Source organism: Oryzias latipes, chromosome 1 (assembly GCF_053564925.1).
Source record: "Oryzias latipes strain Hd-rR chromosome 1, Olatipes_Hd-rR_3.1".
Lineage (NCBI taxonomy): Eukaryota > Metazoa > Chordata > Actinopteri > Beloniformes > Adrianichthyidae > Oryzias > Oryzias latipes.
In genome coordinates, this window is record NC_136237.1 from 34,702,760 (window position 1) to 34,724,614 (window position 21,855).

The 21,855-nt window shown below is 38.4% G+C and overlaps 1 protein-coding gene across 7 annotated transcripts in view; it reads right to left on the bottom strand.

Annotated features, from left to right (window-relative positions):
• Nucleotides 1-1,857: 1,857 nt before the first annotated feature.
• The window catches only part of ttbk1a (tau tubulin kinase 1a), a 48,673-nt gene continuing 28,675 nt past the window's right edge, over nucleotides 1,858-21,855 (bottom strand). For 5 of the 7 annotated variants that reach the window (XM_023955252.2, XM_078954130.1, XM_023955250.2 and 2 more), the window contains 3 exons: nucleotides 20,231-20,412; nucleotides 3,269-4,710; nucleotides 1,858-3,179 (listed from right to left, as the gene is read on the bottom strand). In XM_023955252.2, the coding sequence (XP_023811020.1) occupies nucleotides 2,771-3,179; nucleotides 3,269-4,710; nucleotides 20,231-20,412 (2,033 nt within the window). In that variant the 3' untranslated portion in view covers nucleotides 1,858-2,770. Of the gene's footprint in view, nucleotides 3,180-3,268; nucleotides 4,711-14,641; nucleotides 15,998-20,230; nucleotides 20,413-21,855 lie in introns of those variants that run through there. The other 2 variants (XM_023955254.2, XM_078954133.1) reach the window with 1 other exon arrangement.

Consider the following 21,855-nt stretch of genomic DNA (forward strand, 5'->3'; position numbering starts at 1 on the left):
ACCCAACGGAAGAACCAGTGAACTGCAAACTTTTTGTAAATAAACCAGACTCACTAATATTTGTTTTATTATTGATGATTATACTTCAATTAAACAAAAATCATTTATTGAAATAGTATATACATTTTTATGTTCTTATTTTTAAACGTAACCATGAAATAAATTAAAGGGAGATTGTCTTATACGGAGCCCGTGTCCTGACATTGAGATATTAAAATATATCTTGTTCCCACAGATTAATATCTTGTTCCCACATATTAATATCTCGTTCGCACAAAATATGCCGTTCCCACAAGATACTATTGCGTTCCCTCGAAATACTATTCCGTTCCCTCAAAATGATTAACTCATGCGAACGCAATAATTAATTCGTTCAAACGCAATAATTTATCCATTCGAACGCCATAATTATTCACGTCATAAGTCATTCACACGGATATGCTCTCCGTACGGCCGCAAAAGCTGCTTTCAGCGGTAACTTCAGTGTCTCTGTGACCCACATTTGTTCAAAAAGGAACATAAAAAACAAAAATGATCACTTTAATATTGTCTCAATGAATATAAGAAAAATATCATAAGATTTATACCTAGGCTGCTTTTTCATACGATAGCTCCTGCTAGGCTACTACTAGCTCTGCCGCAGAGCTCTTTGCTTGTCATGCCGGCATTCAGGCAACTGTTGGCAATTGTATATACATTATTTGAAGTTTGAAGTTTTGAAAAAAGTTTTGGTATTGTGATTTTTTATTTATATATTTATTTATTTTTTTGTATTCATAGCAAGTGCCTTTTTAGTTTGTTTTTCTAACATTTAAGGAAATGAAAATGACCAACATTGATTTTAAGATCTAATTTAAAAAGGTGCTTCTACAAAATCAAAAACTATTTTATATAAAGAAAAAAATGACATTTAAATGTTGTTATAAGAAAATGTTGGCATTTGCATGTTTTTAATTTTGGCTGTGGTTCAACACCATCCTTTATATCCTTCACCAAAGAGTTGTTTTTGGTTTCCTGCACAAGATCATAAAAACAAATTTTCAACAAATGAGAGGGGAAAAACGGTTTAGTGCAAATTACGTTAATATTTCCACAAAGATCTTCTGTTTGCATTTAATCCATTTGATTTGAAAATCAAAATAAGTAAAATAGCGCCGAACATGGCAAGCATAGATTTATCCATCAACTTTCTTTCTAACTTCCCTCTCCACAGAAACCACCTCCAGTTCTGTTGGGCCAACTAAGAGCCATTGTACTTCCATTGTGTCCTCTTCCCCAGGGACTCCCAATGATGAGACATCAAATACCTTTCTAGATATGTAACATAAAAAGGTGCCAAAGCCACTTCAACTGTCCCAGTGCACATTGAAGGTCCAGGTTGATTGAAGCAAACAGAATAAAATCATTTGCAAACAGCAGAGATGAAATCCTGCCTTCAAACCAGACTCCCTCCTGTGACAAATTATATCCATGCTAGAGTCCAACATGCAGTGGAACAGGTTCAACTAGCAACAAAAACCAAGCTCCTGCTCAGGTTGTAGAGTGTGATCTCTCTGTAGTTGAAGGCAACCCTTCAGAGTAAAAAGAGATATTTATTTATTAACCAACTAAAGCCTTTTGGATATTTTAAAAAGCAAGTCTATGACAAAGCTTCAAAGTCCTTTTTTTGTTTTTTTTTACAAACTGAGCTGAAGTTTATTTCTGTCTTTATTTTTGGCTAATTGGTGAAGTAATCTGGCTCCAGTTAATTTTGACATCAAGTAACCCAAATGAAGTCAAAGCTTTAAGTCAAAAGATCCTGGGATTTTTTTTTTAATAAAAAAATAAATAAAATGAAATAATGACAGGGTACTTCAATATAGGACCAAGACTTTACTTCACAGCTCAATGCTCAGGGACGCCATACTAGGATAAAGCATAACTTTGCATCAGATCCAAGCAGGTATCATTTCCTTTCATGGTTAACCCTGTTTTTTATCATGCGTACAAAAGAAGAAGAGAAAGGCATCGGGCCAATACATCAAAAGAAAAAAAGAAACTACAGACTCGATTTACAGTTTGCTTGGGAAGTTCAAAAATAAAGATGTCTTTATGGGAAAGGATTCAGGTATGTACAATTCAAAGCATTAACAAAATAAGGATTAAAGCATGCCCACTGACACCATGAGGAGGAGGCAAGTGGCTGAGCAGTATATTCACTTTTCATATTATACTCTTCTCTAAATCCAAGGCTGTAAAGGATGCAGCTGGTAACGTCTTAATAATATAGTTGGGCATTCAGACGAATCAAATCTTTTGACGGCCAATCAGCAGGGAAAAACACATCAAATAATTTAATTTTGTAGTCTGTTTAATTTTTTTTTTTATTACATTACCATGCAGTGTGAACCAAGCAGAGTAACGTTGATAGAAGTGGAAAAGAGCTGTGTAAAGAGTACAGTGCTAGGTGCTTTATCTGGAAAAAGGACTTGTTGGAGGCCAAGACTTTCAGCTGGCGGAAGCAGTTAAACCAGGGATTGACCAGGGAGCAGCAGACATATCTGTAGCACCATTGCAGCAACACTCCTGCACAGTTAATCAGGATGACTGGAAGCCCATTAAGACAGTAATATTTGCAGTCCTTCGACAGAGAAAATATGTTTGTGTACAATAAATTAATTGAAAAACATTGTTGTGGCATCACAGTTTATCATGGAATCAGGTGAAAAGTCTTGAGGCGTAGCTTGTCCAGTAACTGATTATACACGTTTCAGATATGAGACTCTTTGTATTATCTAGCAGGTACCACTTTTTCCCTGGTGTTCAGTTTCCCTTTAGTTACAGCCGGTGGTTTTGGCCTGGTCCTGGTGGGCATGGACGTAGAGGATTGAGTAGTTGCTTCCTGGGAGGCGCTGCGCCGCATTGTTGATGTAGTCCTGGGTGGTAGCATGGGGACAGTTGGGGCTCGAACTGAAAGGGGCTGCCTGGTTGGGCATGCTCTTTGAGGAGAGGGGCTGTCAGTCCTGCAATGGGTTGAACTAAGGCTGCGTCGGGTTCCAACCAGAACACGTAGGGGCATTCGAGGACTGCCAGGTGGGACAGAGTCTGTTGATGGACGGGGACACGAGGATGAGGATCTGGTGGCGATGGGCTTAGATTTCGGTTGTGTGGCGAGAGTGCTCAATCCAATTTTCTGGTTTCTGTGGACAAGAAAAAAAAATTATCTGAGACAAAATTAAACTCTTCAAAGTTAAATTATATATATAAATATGAAAGAGAGAAAGCCCACCCATTAATGACGGGTGATGCTCCTTTGGTACGGCTGTTGTCTGACATGGACAAAGGTGAAGGAGTAGCAGAAGCAAACCCCCCTGAGGGTCTTTTTATGGGAGTCATAGGCCTGGGAATCCTGCTCCTGCACTCCTTGGAGCCCTGCTCTTCAGTCGGTTGGAGACGGATGCTCTTTCTGGACTCATCCGAGGTATGGATATCCTCCTCTGACCCAGCGGTGGATAAAGTTTCCGACGCCCTCCGGCGCTCATCCTCCCCAGAGGACAAGGACGATGATGTTCCAGACTGCATCCTTCTCCTCGTCCAGCGATTCTGTTGCTTCTGGACCAGCACACGAGCCAAGTCCAGCTGTCTGGCTCGCTGCTGAAGCCGAGCTCGAGCTGAGAGAGAAGAAGACTGTTCAGAGCCTGACTCCTCTTCTGAAATAAGTATTGGGATTCGGCTTCGGATTCTTGGCTTTAAGGTAGCCGGTAAATCTGATCCAGCGGTCGGAAGCTTTGAAGCTTCATCATAGGGTGATGGCTGTTTCCCTGGTTCCGGCGATGGACCTTTATGTTCATGAACTGGTGATATGACTTTCTGGAGGGTCTCTGAGGACGATGGCATGACAGGTGATGAATCATTTTTAGTTTTAAGTTGCTTGTTTGTCCCAGGTTCATCTGAAGGCTCTTGTATCTCTGGCTCTCCCTCCTGCTCAGAGACATCAACTTTAACAACCATATCTTTTGTGATAGAAAGTACTTCCCGGTCACTGTCCTTGGCAGAATGACCATTGGAAGACATGATATTGTGGTGTGATGTCTCTGCAATATGGATAAAAGTGCGCTCAACTTTGGTGAAAGGAGGTGAAGCAGGAGCAATGGGAGTTGAGGGTCGCAGATCTGACCTGAGAGCTGGAGACAAACGACCAGTCTCAGAAGCTTCAGGTTGAACAATCTCTCCTACGAGGAGGCGGTCATTACCGGAAATTAAACCAGAGGGTGTAGCTAACTCAGCATCCAAACCATGATCTCCACCTGAGGGAGACTTGCGAGTGTCCCCAGGTGAGAAAAGAACAAGAGTTTTGGATGCATCCTCCAGATCTGGATCTGCATCAGCAGCTGAGGCATGCTCTCTCTGGACCCTCTGGTCCTCAGCCATGAGGGTTGATGGTGCAGCTTCTTGACTACGTTCAGTGCTTTTCTGACTGGCCTCACTGTTGGACTCGCTTTTTGTAACATCGTCTTCCTTTGGCCCAAGAGGTTCTAGGACCTCCTCGTCTGGGGTAGCAAAGCTCCGACGCTGAGGCAAGGTACCAGTCAACATGACGGTAAGGAAATCAGCTCTCTTGGCTTGCAGCTGAGGAAGGATGTGGAAATGCTCCTTTTCATCATCTTGGCCCTTTGTTCGATAGTCTGGAGAGGGCGGGGAAGGTGTGCTCTCCTCCATGGGTGACAACATCTGTAAAACAATACAATAACACCCGTTTACTAAAGAGTAGCCTTGAGAAACCTTTATGCAACTTTGCAGAAAGACACCATTGAATAAAATACATAGATTAAGCTACTAGACTTATCATACTGTCCACAAAATGTATAAAAAGACATAAGGAATATTTGTTTTTGGGGTGAGCAGCAGAACAAATATGAGGACGCGGTTCCAAAGCCTATCCTAGCAACTGTCAGGTAAAGGCAACATTCACCAGGACAGTTCGCCAGTCCATTACAGGGCCACAGAGACACACAACCTCACACTCTCTCATACACACAAAGGGGCAATTTAGACTCACCAATTGACCAATGACGCACATTTATTGACTCTTTGAGGAAATATAACCAATGACTCCTGTTTGGTGTTTTGTGAATCGGATAATTGTATTCAAAAAAGAAGACATATTGGCGATTTAACTGTTTATTTGTTTAACAAAAAGTGGCCTAAACAGTGTAAAAGAACCATCCAAAGCTAGAATAGCTTGGTATCTTCTACTCATGCAGGTCCCACTGCTGTGGAATGGCATCCCATTCCTCAGCCATCATTTTTTTGTTATAAAGCCAGGCAACGTGTTGGTGTTGGTCGATCTGATAAAAACAGATGAACCAAGCTTATTCCTCAAGGATTCAATGAGGTTGAGCTGACTGCTGGCAGGCCATTCCATCCTCTCCATTCCAGTCTGGAGGTAGTCTCTAATAAACCTGCTCTGTGGGGGCAGGCATAGTCATCCTGAATAATTTAGATCTATCCCAGACTGTAAAGACATGGGACTGTTTCTGGTTGCAGAATCTTATCTCAGGATCTCTCTACAAAGTGACTGTCTTTGTGCAGTGTGTTCTAGGTTGTCTGGGCAGAGAATAGTGGGTCATTTCAACCTCAAACCATAACTGCCAGTATGTAACAGACAACCTTTGTACCGTAGTGCAAGGTAAATAAGCCGTCTCTTCAGTTTGAGGTCTGTCCCTGATGTACCCCTCTGTTTGGAATTTGGCCTTCATTGTGGATATGGTACTTCAGAAATGCCACAACTAGGTTTAAAAGAACACCAGTTTGATGCTGTTTTATCACATAGGCCCCATCCATATCAGTCAAAATGTCATGCTAAGCTTTGGAGCAGACACCTACTACCCTCTGTTTACATAGCAACATATAAACAGTTTGGCATTGGCAGCGGTTTAGCTAATGACCAAATCTCTGTACTTAAAGCTTGCTTGCCAAATATTTTATTTGGTTTTATCTGCTACTTTTAGATGACTTTGTTGGCAATTAAAGGATTATGAGCATACACCTTGTTTTTTCTTGTTTGTGTTTTTACTTGTTGTCTTTATAAAGTTAATCAAAGATTTTGAAGAAATGTTAAATAACATGTTCACATTCCAAATCCTAGATTTTAATAGTTTTTAAAAGTTAGTTTCCCAAGCTACTTGCTCCATTTCATGCAAAAGCCAAGACAACAAATGTGTGTGGGTTTTTAAGATAATTATTTTTGCACTAGTGATTAAAAATGTTCAAGACATAATTGCATTTATTTTACATGGGGGTCCTGGGTAGCCTAATGTAAGACGTTAGCTTAAGGAAATTTGATCAACCCTTAGTTTTATGAAGAGTCTAAACCTGATTTGTTTTGTACCGGGCTAAGAAATGTTGATTAAAATTAAAGAATTGTGGACATGGGCCTTGTTTGGGCCAACAATTCCGTATCCAAAAAAACTGCTAGCGACTGATACATTTGCCCCTAGAATCATTTTATTGACATTTTGGTTGTACACAAGCTTTTCAAGATTGTCTAGATTACATACATTGATATAAAAGGCACAAAAAAATGCATTGCAGAGTTTATCTTTAGACAGGACGCAGTCTAATATCAGGTGATTTTCAAGTGTTTCCCTTCATAATGATTTCACATACAGCCTGTACATACCTACTAAACCCAGCTGTTCATCATGCTATTTGAGATTAACTGCAAACTTAATTACTTTCTACAATTCTGTATATATTTACACAGCAGTTGTTTGGATTTACAAAAAGTTTAAAATACATGCTATACCTGTAAATTATACAAGCAGAACTGTACAACCGTCTAGTGGTAGAAAAAATGCTTTTGTTATTTGTACAAATGAAAGACTCGTCTTTGTGTCTAACAAACAGTTCTTTTACACTCAACAACAGAAGCTTTATTGCAAAAGTGATGACCAACCAATCTTTTTCTTTTTTTATGAAATTATTTTTTCTTTGTGATCCAGTTTGAGGTTTGAGGTTGAATTTCTGACTGGTCCTTTGTGAATTGGTGGAACAAGGAGTGATTTTGTGTGATTACCAAGAATGGGGCATTGATGTGATGTTCATCTCTAAATACAGGATACTTTAGCTTTCTTTACAGATGTAGTATCTGTACAATATCACCCTGTTATTCCTTTGAAATATCAAATATGACATATCTGTGTGGGAAAGCACACGCCACTTTTATATATAGGTTATTCCTAAAATTCTACTGTGTTTAATCCCTTTCGGAAGAGTTTCTATCCCAAAATCTATGATAGAAGTTAGAAAAAAAACATTTCTTACTATGAAAAAAATTTAGATTCATTTTTTTTATTTTAGCTAATGGGCAAGTTGGCCCTTTCACAATCATTTGTAGCTTTATTCAATTTTATTTTTTTCACAGCATCTTGATGATCTGATAAATACAAGACAAAACATGATTTTTATTTTAATCAAATTTCTTGTTTAGTCCAAAACGTATTCAGTGTGATAACTTTTTAGGCTGACAAAGCTTCTTAGCACACAAAAAAAATGATTACAAAAAAAAACAGCAAATCTTTGCACTTCAGGTTCACACTGATCTGAAAAACGGCTCTGGAACAAAAATACACAATTTTCATATTTTCTTAACAGGTAACAGTGCATTGCAAGGACACTGCCATAGCAATTATTACACAATCAATTGAAATTTCTATATTTTATAAAGTAATCCATCATGAATCTCTCCTACAAAATGTACACATGTTTCAAACAATACTGATTGAAACAGTAAAAGCCACTGCCTGTGACTTAAAGTCAACAAATGTCTACTGTTCTGATCAGTGAATGCCTCTTCAAGTGTAATTATTTACAAAAAACAAACATTCTCAGATTTAACTTTGTCAAAGTTTATGTTCACTGTGTCTTTGCAATGACAGTCCGGTGCTAATGTGATCCTTTACAGTCAGAAGTAGAATGTAGGACATAGAAAGAGTAGATCTCGTGCAAAAAGAAGTGACAGTCAGCTGTCATTCTTCACTGAGATCGCTGCTGTGGGTCGCTTGGAGCTTACTGGGCTGTGACTGTTAGCGATCAGAACAGCATTCTTGAGGGAGATTCCAAAAAGTCTCCCGACACGGTGGGTTTTCTCAAGATTGAACCTTTTGATCACCTACAATAATTTGCATGGAAATTATTTCCCTCAAAGTTTTTGGCAGAAATAATCCCAAGAGAGACAACTAAACTGTGACTGACAAAAATGAGATGGTCCAGGTGCATAAACTCTGAGAGATGTTTGCTTACAACAGTTTCAGCCAAAACTTCTCCAGGATACCATGCAACATTCCGTTTGAGTAATTTAAAATAAGACCAATAGATTATTTTAGCCAATTCACCAGCTGTCACAGCCCACTGGGAACAACCCAAACTCTTAACTACCTTTGAGGAAATGCAAAGCAAAAACAGTGACAATCTTACACAGTATCACTTTGCTAACCAGTAAAAATAAAGTTAGCAGCAAGTCCACTACATACATTCCCTAAGTGGTGGTATTCTACCTCTACGCAGCATATAAAATAAACAGGGCACTCTTAACTCAGCGTGAGGCAGCATGAAAACAAGCCCAGGTACCCTCTCTGTTAGCATGGAGCCCCAATGAGCTTCAACAGAAAGAGAATGTATCAAATACCAGCCAAATGAGTCAGCAAGCAGTGCATATTTAGGTAATGTAGCCCTTTAATACACTGGGAAAGCAACATGCGCTTTCATTGCACAAAATGTGAATCTTAATCAGATTTGAACTTTTGTACAGATGCCTAAATGAGGCAAAAAGCAGCAAACCAAAGACTGCTACTTTATTAGCAGCAGCCATGTCTAAACAAAGCTTCTTTACACTCACCATCGCCAAAAAAATCATCAGTCTCAATGCACAGAAAAAAATAGTACATGCAGATCTTTCAGGCATGTCTGGATGGCCTCAGGTTTTATCAGCATCTCAACAACTAAACCCCTTAAAATCACCAGTGATGATTGTTTAACAGAACTACCACGACCATGCTGATAGCTTATCCAAACCTTCTTAAAGCTCACAATGTTCTGTTTCTGTGACATTTGGACCAGGCACAAACAAAGGTTTGGAGATGAGGATTTTGATTGATAGAAACACAGTTGAAGCATCAAACTTTCATGGTAGGAAACACTACTGGTTTAGGGTTTGTGTTGACTCATCCGCCCACTCCAACCTGCTCCCAAAGTCGAGTTTGTGGCTTCTTACGGTGTCACAGTGAATAAACGCTTTCAAAACAAGCTTCCGGTGCAAACAAGTAAATTATGACAGGTAAAGGTTGGCAATTTTTTGACAAAGAAAAAAAAAAGATTTTCATTTTTAATGGATATTTGTCATAAAAACCAGTACATTAAATGCAGCTAAAGTGTCCTTAATATAAATAGATTGAGCTGATGGTTAAGATTTGCAAAAACTTCTGGCTAACCCTTTTCTCCAAGCAGATGGGTAAAACTGCAGTGGTTGATGCTGGGTGAGCTGAAGTTTCTCTGTTTTCGCTTTGAGATTGCTTCTACACAACTGAGGGGAAAAATTGAATTTATTCTTTCAAGAAACGAGAGAAGTTGTTTGGTACTTAAAACAATCTTTTGTTCTACTGCTCACTCCATACGTAGTCTGGTTAATCAGAGGCTTAAACTGAAACCTAAAATGTTTCGTTTTTTTAACTAAATCATTAGCAAAGAGGGAACCACAGCTAAATACAAATGGATATTGGGTATTGACATGATCCACTGGTTTCTATTGGGATTATTTGAGCCTGTTTTTAAGCTTCCCTACCCATTACCATGTAGGTTATATCAGACCAACATTTTCACAAATGGGCAAAAAGACATAACAAGCCTTACAGCTGTTGCATCACACCCTGGGAGGCCATGCTTTAGCCGATTATTCAATTGGTCCAGTCAAATGGCAACACCTTATTTAAATTAAAGATGTGTTGTGGTCCAAATGGAAAAATCACTGCCAGTACAATATGGATATTACACCCATCAACAGCAGTTACAAAAGATTTAAAACCAGGCTGTAAGTATGTTTATTTCTACTTGAAATTATATAGTTTTCATTGAAGTTGATGGAGAATCCCTTGTATATGTAATAGTCCACTAAGCGGTTACCTGGTGACTTGACTTAGCTTTGAGACTAGCTTTCAATATAGAAGTCAAAGTCTTTCCCCAAAGAAGCATTAAATCAAGGGTCTACTAAGGGGTGCATTAAGGGGGGTGCATAAATCTAATCTTCAAGGGCAACATCATACTTCTTTTCCAAAAACACTCGAGGTCCTGCAGATTCAGTAATATCAAGAAAAGGGATTTAAAAAATAGCAAACTAAAACATGAGATGACATTGAACCAAAAAATGACCACCCCGCAACGTGCAAACAAAGCAGAAAGAAATATAAATACTAACTGACCCATGACCAAAACCTTTTTCATCCCTTTGACTACTAGACTGTACTAACTGTACCGGGGGTATCTTTTTATACACCTCACCACTGATTCTAAAATTGACCATGGGGGTGCGGCCTTTTAATTAACAAGTAGCTATAACCTTAAACCGCAGACTGGCAAAATATCAAACACAGAGCCACAAAAATGGTTTTGAATTGACCTGTTCCAACCATGTGATGTGGTCATCTGACCCATTAGAATCACATGACCACATCCTTTTTCCCATCTATGGTACTGCCACAGTTTCCATTGTGAAACAAGAAAATTGCTAATAATTGAACAAAAATTTAACATCATCAATGAGGTGCAAAACTAGTGACACTTCCAACGATGCAATAGCAAACTTTTTAGTTCAATGTCAATTTAAACTGCCTTTGAGATTCAAGTCAAGAGTTGCATTCTCATTGGCTCATTCAGTCTGCAGAGTGTGTTTCCTGACACAACCAGCAGGTGAGAAATCCCCCCCAAAATCTGATAAATACTGAAGAAGCAAACAGCTGTCTGCTTAGAAACAAGGGTGCCGTTCACTTGCAGTTAGTGCTTTTAGTGATGGTCCACTCCTGGTGCATCCAAGATGAGCGATGGAATAAAAATACTGTTTGAGGTTAAAAAAAAAAAAGAAGAAATTAGAAGTTGTAAAGAAGGTTGTAAATGTCTTGTAAGTAATAGGGCTTTTGTGAATATATAGTGCTCAAAGAACTAGCCAGGTTTCTTCTTTGTGCTTTTTGAGCAATTTGGGTGAAACTACCCCTATGAAGTCCATTGAGACAACTGTTGTTGTAACAGTGGGCTGTATAAATAAAATTGAAATATTTTCTAGTGAGCAGCTGTTGCAACTGCTTGAAAATGTCTGCAGTTTGTTTTACTCAAAGTGAAAACAATCTTAAACTAAGTCATGAAAAGCTTTGCCATTTCCTGTCTGATTAAGCAGTGCGTAGAATGTTCCCCTAGACTTTGGTGCAACCACATCACTGACAGCACTGGAAGAATTGTTTTTCATATAACTTTGATTATGATGCTGTGCTATGAACTGTTGCACCACTCATAGAAGTCCATTGGATAATAGTAAAAGCAAAGTGTACTATACAACTTTCAGGATTGGCTGTACACAGACTACAGCTTTAAAGCATTGTGGTAGCCAATCAAATCATGCCATCAATGTCTCTACATTATGTTGGTGGTACAACAGTTTTCTTTAGAATGATAAAACTTCTGGTATCGATTGTGTACCTCTATGATGAAGGCATTATTAGTGGAAACCTGAGTGTGGACAACTTCAGCATCCCACATTACCAGAATACAGCATATAAAACCAAATATCTATCAAGCTTCACCACCGCTTAGAACCTTTAAGTTGCAGATAAAAACAAGCAACAGGGCAATCTCTTCTTTAAAACAGTCATAAGCGTGTTACAATAACCCAAGCTTTAAGGATGAATACAATGTGCAAAAGAATCTCCTAAGAGAAAGAACTACATCTAAGTACAAAGAATCTATTGTTCTTTATGGGGAATTTATTGTCAGTTTCACATGATTCACATTTACCACCATTTTTATTTGACAACTAAAATCAATAAAAAGGTTGAGCCTGTTTTGAACTGGTTAGAAAAGCCCTCAAGCTATGTTTGAATTACATGCCTCTAGAACATATTCTGACTGTCATTTAAGTTTAGCCTGTCATTATTTATCAACAGAGGAAGAGACTGTTTTTAGTATTGTCTTTCAGGTAAATGCCAAAACCCTGTTCTGCATTTTGCTCAGAGTTAAAGAATGTCATGGAATTTAAGAATAATTCAGGTTTCTGAATGTGGATCCTGATAGTTCTGGAACTAAAATAATTCAAAATGATAGAAAGGCATTTTCATAAGATACATACTTAAGAGGTCTATTTTTCCCTTCACTAATATCCAACATTATTGCATTTACATTTTGCATTTGAATTGACCTGTTCCAACGCATTTCCCGGCCTGATTTCCAAGTCTGGCCAACTCAGTGATAAAGTGCAACAGTAAAGTGTAGGGAAAAAACGTTGTGAAAAAGGAAGCTCAATAACAATGGTACAAAAATACCATTCAGAAAAATTCCATTAAAAAAAAATTTAACTGGCTGGACAAGAAAACACTTTAAAACCACAACAAAAAAACAACCATCCTTTGCTTTGCTGGTTTGGAGCTAAAACGATAGAGCTAAGCAATCTAAAGTTCAAAACTCTTCACAGTTGTTCCGACTGAAACCAACATGAAAATAACCTTTTCATTGTATTCCAACTGATGAATAATGGAAAGGTTGCACCATTTGGAAGACCTGAATGTAACAGTAACTCAAACAAAACACCTAACTGCATGTTGATACCGGTTAGATAAAAAATCTCCAACCAGCCTTCTATAGCAGTGTTAATGGCAGAACTTGACAAAGAAGACGCCTGTCCTGATCAACTATAAGCCCGTTTTCTTCACAAAATCTTGATTTTACAACTCACAACTTTGTTTCGTAATCGTCAAATATGACATCACCCATTTGACGTGAAAACATCAACATTTTACTAAACTATTTTTTAATCCACTGTGTTCTGATGATGAAAACTTTGACAATTTATAAAAAGGAAATTTAAATGCTTTACTTTCCAATGAAAAATCATTAAGATTTAATGCATTGTGGCCTATGTTCCCCCAAATCAATGCATATTAATTTGTTGCTGAGACTTCTGGGAAATTTCTAGGGCACTGGATTTTGAAAAATGTTGATTCGGACAACCAAACAAATTGTGAAAGCCCTATACACTACGCTAAGTATTGAATAGTGAGAGCATTCAGAAACAAGTTTTGTCAGCATGCCAACATCCCAGATAGACAATGGGAACCCCTTTGTATGACGATTTGATTAAAAATATTGTGTAAATTCAATCTGTAGTACAATACTGAGAAATCAAAGTAAATTGGAAACAACTATAAGTAGAAAAATTACTACGCTCATATTGCCTCAAAATAATCAATCTCTAGTAAACTTCCCTACAAAATGTACAACTTTTTAATATAATAGAGGGGAGGCAAAGTACAGGACCAATAACATAATTATTATTATTTTTAAATGGTTTCAATTGAAAGGCTCTCATTGGTTTGATACATGAATTTTCTGTTTTGTCTGATTTGATTCCTAAGCTGTTAAAATGCCAAAATGTTAACATTAGCATGACAAAGTTAGCATGCTAACATTCACATGTCAGCACAAGTACTTCAATGTTTGTTTTGCTCAGCACTGGATGTAGCAGGTTGCAGGTAAGACCAATACAATCTGAGTCTGGCTCAACTGATGTTTGTGACCAGACTTTGTTTGTCATATTGTGTGGTGAATTGTTAAACACAAAAAATGTTAAACTGTAACATTAGCATCCCCAAATTTGCATGCTGAGATTTGCACTTTACCACCAACTCCTAAATATTAGTGTTCTGTTCCCGAGGAACATCACTCAGCATTGGACTAAATGTCAACCCATTTTACGACTTTGTGGTGGCAATCGCTATAAAATAGAAGCATCCAAAAACCTAAAAATCTGACATGTTGTTGTGCTAAATTTAGCATGCCTAACACAGATTTTAAGTTGATCTGATGCATAGATCTTTGATGTTAAGCAACTATAAAAAGAAGTAGAAAATCAAAAATAATAATTGTTGTTTTGGTATGAAAGACCTCAGATGAGAGAAATAATCTTTTAAGATCCCTACATATCCAACCCATATGTTAATTATTTGTTCATCCTACAAATGCAACAACACCAACACACAACTTTGTGCATCATAAGCTGTATGTTTTTGTGTATTTTCAAAGAACACATTCATATCCCAACACTTAGTTTTGTCACAACTAATAATAACTTAAAACATTGCCAATTTTTAATGAAATAAAGACAAAACAAAATAAAAACTATTCGCTACCTTTGCTCAAAAAAAGAAGTGTTTTAAAGGTATTTAGTTTATTACTTTCATTTTGTCAAAATAACCTTTTTATGTTTGAATATATTTGATAAATATTGGCAAATAAATGATGAAATGTTAATAGTTATCCCTTTTGTAGATATGAATTTTTAAAGCCAGTTTAACTTTTCTTTAGCTAATGTTTTTAATATAATATTGCTACATTGTATTTTAATAACTTTTTTTTTCATTATTAGGGCCCTTAAGTTTACTTGCACTTTACTTTCTGACAACTTTTCTCGCAACGTTTTTTTTTACAGCTGTCATTTGATAAATCAGCTCTTACACCTTCAGACACTTTGTTGACAATGTTTAATGGAGCAACAATCAGGAAACATGTGGATCTCCGTGGGTGCGGTGGTGTGGAGGAGGAGTTGGCGATAGCGGCGTATTGCTCGGTGGGCAAGGTGTTCGAACACAGAAGTCTTGGTGCAAAAAAGGTGATCGCTGGGACGACCTGCATTCCTCGACGATCACTCCTTCATTTTAGCAAAAACAAAAAGGTAGGAAAAAAAAAACTCGCACAAAAACTGTAAAGCTTAACAGTCTGTTAGCAGCCCCACTAGGTTAGACGCTCCTCTTCACAGAAGCAAGTATTGTGATTCACATTATTTCCACCAGTGATCCAGGTCTGTGGCGTGTGCAACTTCAGCTTTGCAGAGTTTATTGCATGAGAAATAAATTTCCGTCTTCAGGGATTTTCTTCTTTTCTGCCTGGTTGGCCATCAGCTTGAAGAAGAGTTTGTGAGCTACGTGAATATGATTGTGTGTCGTGTGTAGCCACTGATATGGCTTGTTGTGTGATCTGGCTGTCAGTGTGCTGTGTTTGTTGTGTTTTTTGTGTACATTCATAATTATGTTTATGAATGCAGAGCTGGCCACAGATAGCAAAGATGCTTTGAATCCTTTTAGATTTTTTTATTATTATTATTATTATTAGGGTGTTTGTTGAAGCTCAAGCTTAGTAAATGTAGAGGACTTATCCACAAATAAGATCAACCAACTAAATTTCCTTTATTTTCTTTCTTGGTAACTGACCTACTCTAAAATCAGGTTACGGTTTATGACGAGGCACCAAATCAAGCTAAAGGGGGTCAAATTGTGCTCCAGATTTCAAAGGTGTTCTGACCAGCCCTGCTTCTGTATGTATGTGTGTGTGTGTGTGTGTGTGTGTGTGTGTTTTCATGGCTGCAGACAGGCGTGTGTCATGAAACTGAGTCTGCCTCTCAGTCCTCTCAGCTATTGTTCTTGTTCATCAGTTTCGCAAGCATCTGCTGCAGATGCACCCTCGGCGTGTTCAGGACAGAGTGTCTGCTGCGGGGGCTGCCAGGCATCGGCAGAGTGCCGGCGTGCCGGCGCCGGGTCGAGCCGGTGGCACCGATCATGTGGGCTGGGCTGCTCTCGGCCGAGCGGCTCCTCTGTATAAAGCTGCTGCCCGGGTGGGGATACTGCTCTGTTTCCAGGGTGGAGGAGGAGAAGTAGGAGGCCAGCCTCTTCAGCTGATTGGGTCGTAGTTGATGCCGGCTGTCGTCCAACTGCAAAGAGACCAATCAGAGAAAGGGGAGGGGCAGGTTAAAGACAGAAAACAACTAAATCAAATGTATGTTTATCTACGTCTACGCCCCCACACAAACATTTGACTTCCTGCCCTCGTCTCTTTTCTACATGACAGACGTTAGACATGAGAGCTGATTGGTGCTCTGACACATCTAAAGCCTTCATCTGATAGGTCAAACACGAGGGGGGAAGCTCGGGGAGAGAAGTCGAGGGGTGTTGGGTAAAGCTGTCAATCTATCTACAACTACATAAAACAAACACTAGTTAGAAGCTACAAGACATCTGAACCAGATTAGCAAATTGGCAAATTATTCAGACTAGTATCCCCTACGTCTGAAAAATATCTCCTCAAAGAAGCACGTTAAGGAAGTCACCAGCGCGAGTCTTGCACATACACTTCGTCTCTATTCTACTGAGCCACGAGCAGACTTTTTTATTTCAGAAGGAAAATCTACCACTGGAGATGCAAAAAGAATAAGGGAACTTAAAGGAAACAAACAAAAGTAAAAAAAAAAAAGGAGATGGAGTCATCAAGCACACAAAACACAGACACACAACAGAGGGGAAAAGAGGAGGAAACGTCTGAACAGAAAGAAAAGAAAGAGGAGGGACAGAAACTGAGTGAGAAAACAGAGGTAAAGGACTATTCCTAAACTGTGCTTACCCCGAAACATCACTTTATTTCTTCTTGTGTTGTCCCAACGGCACCCTCGCTCTTTTCTCCTCAGGTGAGTCAAACTTGACATACTGTGTACTTTTAAAGCGATAGGTTGGGGGCAAAGGCAATAGTAGTTAAGTGGAAGGGGAGGGGGGAAGGAAAAAAAGAACTTGAGAGGAGCAAAAAAAAAAAAAAAAAGAAGTCCTCGATGGTTGGTGGCAGACCAGCTCGGTCTACTGGGACAACAGGCGCACAAATCAAAGCGGAGCGCGCTCAAATGTCACAAAACAAAAGGACATTTACACTGGAGGGAAAAAAAAGTGCAGGCAGAGCCAAAAAAAGTCCATCTCTTTGAACGGAAGCCACCAAGAATAGAGGACCAGACCTGACCCATAACTTCATAAATCAGTGAGTGCATGAAAAAAGAAATCAAATGGTCACATATATTCACAATTGAGGTAAAAAAAAGAAATCAAAGAAATGGATAAAAGAATCACCACACCCATGAAGAAATCCTGCTGAAGAAAAAAAAAAGTAGACAAAGAAAAAAGTGAATGTGAAATTGAAATGTTTCACATTCACTTTCTGTTGAGGTTAAGTCTCGTCTTTTGGAGCACCTCTGTCAGGACATTTTCACATGAAAATTCACAATAAATAAATCAGTCACACACAACACTAACCTAAAACCAGTTTATATTTTCTTGTAAAACTATGAATTCATGCTTAGTTTGGTTTTATTTGAACTTGGTCATTCTTATGTAGTCAGGCCTGGTCCTCCATGACAAATTATCTATATTTTCAAAGTGTTTGTTAGAAACTTGAGAATTTATTTTAGATTTTGAATAAAATATAAAGAAGGTCAATAAATAAAATAAATTTAAGACCTACTAAAGAATAAAAATAAAGACTAAGTTTTAGTCATGTTTATGCTTAATATTGTTTTGAATTTTTGCTTATAAGATTGCAGCAAAAAGTGTTTTTTCAATAAGGTTTTTGTTTGAGTTTAACAAAACAGGAAAAAAAAACTTTTATTTAGATGCACACAAATAGGATTGTTTGTGAAATTATGGCAGTTTTGAGCAGAAAATTGGACGTTCCTCCTGAAAGACTTGTCTGATCATTGGTATCCTCGGTTTGGAAGCCAACATTCATGCAAAAAACAAACACACAGACTCTTCAGTTGTTAAAAAAAACAGCTGCCAGTCATGTAGGTGATGGGAAAAAAATCTACTGGACACATAAAATATCTGCTATGACCATTTTTGAGGACTAAACTGATTTAGGACACTCAGGCAGTTCCTGCTCTGACCTGCAGGAGGCTGCAGACTGTTCAATGAAGAGGACCATTGACACTGAGAGCACAATTACACCAACATTTGTCAAGTTAAAGGCACAAGAGTCAATAAATCTTGAGGAACTGTCTGTTTGTTTACTGAGTTGCAAACAATTTAACCCCAAAACCTTTCTTGAGCTTCAGCTTAACCTTACCCTGCTAAACACCATGAGCCATTGCTATCGTTGTTAGCAATAGCTGACTGTTTACATTAAAGGACGTAGTGTTGTTCCCAATAGTGGAAGCCAGTTTTGGTTTATTTGTTTAGGTCATTTTTTTTACAACAACTTGCCATTCTGTTTCAGAGTATCAGAGATGCTGTCAGACAAAAAAAGAGTTTCTAGAGAACGACAAAATATTTAGGGTGCATTCAGACTGGACACACATTCGGTCCACTTTAACCCTTGTGCTATCTTAGATGACCCCACCCTTCCATTGACGTGTTCTCCCTACCATGACAAAGGTGGATAAAGGTGGAAAGATTTCATGTAATCCATGGACAGCAGTGAGGTTCACAAATCCTTGAAGAAAAAAGGTTCAGAGCACTGTCTAGTGGGTCTAGATGACCCAACTCCCAACGTTAAAGTGCCTAGAATAGAACAAGGGTTACATGAACCAGGGTTCTTCTGATGTTTCTATACAGCAAGGCTGGTCTGTCAATCAAACAGTAAACAAGTAGATGGAAAGGTGGTAAATTTAAACACAAATAAGTTCTGAAAAAACTCCAAGACAGAGCTACCACAATTTTGGGGACCCAAACTGTGCAAGTTTATTATATGTAGCTGAGAATAAAAGACCGTTTTATCATACAGCAAGACTTAAAATCCCTTAAAATGCTGGAATCCAAAGCAGAAAGCATATAGATCCACAAACCAACCTACATATACCAACACTCCAAAAGTATCTAAATATATATATATATATATATATATATATGTATATATATATATATTTTTTCAAATATGTTTATTGGCCACCCTCTGAACCACTCCAATCCGACACTTGTCTGTGTTCTGCGTCAGTCACACAGTTGGTCACATTGATCAAAACAGCTCAGCAAAAACATCTAAACCGTGAACCAAACTGCTAATAACAGACCAAACCAAAACGAACATTATAAAATACACTTTTATCTCCATAAGACTAGCTCTTCTGTTTTTGATGGATGGTAAACCATGGAGTGCATACTGCCACCTACTTAACACAAACTGAGGTTTGTATGGAGGATGTCTAACATCTTTGTCTTTCTATCTAGGTTTGTATGCAACAACACAAACAAACAAAAACAAAACAAACAAACAGACCTGAATCAGAAATTATGTCCATACATGCTTGGATGGGCATCAATAGCTAGCACTTTAATCACATCAAAAATGGGGAAACATTGTATACATAAACTGGAAACCCTAACACCCCAATAAAAAAATTAAAAAAACATCCACTTTTTCTAAAGCAGTATCTGTAGCTGCTTTGGTGTGAGTAGAGTTTTGGAACCACTTCAGACCAGTTGTATATGCAGAAACTATAGAATAATATATTGGAAAAATTAAAAACTGCAAACTATCCTCTCAATAAATGAAGACTCTGCAAGATTTCCTCAAGGTCAGGCAGATCAAACGCTCAAAGAAACTAAATACAACCTCAGAGCTCCGACTCGACTCAGTTTGAATCAAAAAAGTTCAGAAGCACAGATGCAGCAAAGTTCTTAATCAACACTTGTTCATAAGATCTTTGAGGATAAAGGATAGAAATTATACTCAGGTTACAATTCAGAACTATCATGCATTGCCTCTGTCAAATACATAAAATACTTTTATGTACATGAAAGACAAACCAACATCTCATCATTGTCCTTTAGAGAAACATGAAATAATCCAGTTTATACAAAAACCTAAAACCAACTGCCAGGCATGGCGGTGGTGAAGTGATGAATGCTCATCAGTCTGACATGTTCATTTATTTCAGTTTATGGTGACACTTTACTAAAAAATGCTTGAACTCTCCTCATCTATATTTCAACTACAAACCAGCTAAAAATCTCTGAAAAAGACACAAAAAAATCTCCCACCATGCTGGATTTGTCCTTAAAGCTGCATGTTTGCTGGTGGTGAGATGAAGCAAAGTGGCTGCCGCTGGATACAGGCAGCGAGTCTGTTCAACAGCCTCCTCTCTGCTCATCTCACCACCCACATGCTCAAATTGGCGGGCTTGCTCCCTTACCGGTCTCTGAGGTCCGATCGGCTCTGACTCTCTCCGACGAGGACGTCCTGATGGCAGCGAGTGACAAGGCGACTGTGCAGGACTCCCACCGCTTCTTCTTGACGCCTCCTCTTCTGTTAGCGTTAGCAACCCTCGGCTACTGTCCCGGGTGTGCGTCTTTGGACGGACCACCAGCTCCGCGCCTGCGGGGGAAAATTTAAACACAAACAGGACTTTAATAATAAAGACAAAAGTAATGTTGAAAGTTTTGCAATGAAAGTCAGCCAAAAAAAATGTTTAAGAGGTTTTTAGGTGTTTTCTGATCTTCAGAATAAGGCTCACTGACAAAAAGAAATTTGTGCTATTTTAGACCCACTCGGGTTATCTTGTGATCTATTCTAAAAGCGCCCGATACTCTTTTAGTTATGATTATGCAGTTTTTAGCCACAAAAGAAAAAGGTCGTTTTGTAGGGCATAGCTTCTGTAGTGCAGCAGTAGTTCATTAGAAATTCGCCTTAGAGTTATTTATTTATTTTGCATACTTTGGCCAGGGATGCAACTTCAACTCAAAAGTGACATATCTGACTTATTTTTCTTACATAAATAGGCTCATATATTAGTCATTTTCCCACTAATAACTTGTTGATCTTTAGCGGTTGTTTCGCTAACAGCCGCTAAAGGGCCCTGAAGGTGTGTGAATCAGTATTTACTACTGACAGCAACACAGAACAAGAAGCGGCGTCAAAGAAAATCATGGGGGCGAATCTGATCGTTCTTTTCTTAAAATCTATATTTTTCTTATTTGCATTGAGAAATTATTATTCTTGTTTTTATTTTTCCTTCCTTCCTTCAAACGCAGCTCCTGTACTATAAGGCAAAAGATCGCCTTAAAAGAAAGACTAAATAATTACATAAATCTAGATATGGAGACAACGCTTTTGTATAGCTCTTTAAAAAAAATAAACCTGATTTATCGACATTATCTGTGTCTTCCAGTATTGGACATGAAACATACAGTCAATGCTTCCATGTAGAAATGAGTTTAAATTTGACACATCAATAGAGTTCCTTGTGAACGCAACATTATACCAGGCTTGGTAGAGTTGTTCAGAAGCGTTTTCTCCTAAAAGTGCAATTTATTTTCCAGTGCAATTTATGTCTACATATGTTTTTTTTCTTCTTTATTATGCATTTTTTGCTGCTGTGACTTGTTCTGAAAGTGTGCTCTCCTGCTAGCTTGCAGCTCCTTACACCCGCAACCAAACATTACAGATGGCGAGCTGTACAGCCAGATGCCAGGTCGGACAATGAAAATGAACATGTACATGGATCTAAAAACACAAAGTGGGTCCTCAATAATAATAATAATGGATTAGATTTATCTGCGCTTTTCCAGACGCTCAAAGCGCTTACGATATGCCCATTAGTCATTCACTCCTCATTCATACTTGGTGATGGTAACTACTGATGTAGCCACAGCTGCCCTGGGGCAGACTGACAGAGGCATGGCTGCCAGTTCGCCCCTACTCTGACCATCACCGGGACATTAATGCACATTCACACACCGGTGGAGCCACACTGGAGGCAGGGAGGGTGAAGTGTCTTCAGGTAGAAACAATTATGAATCAATGACAGTTAACTGAGGG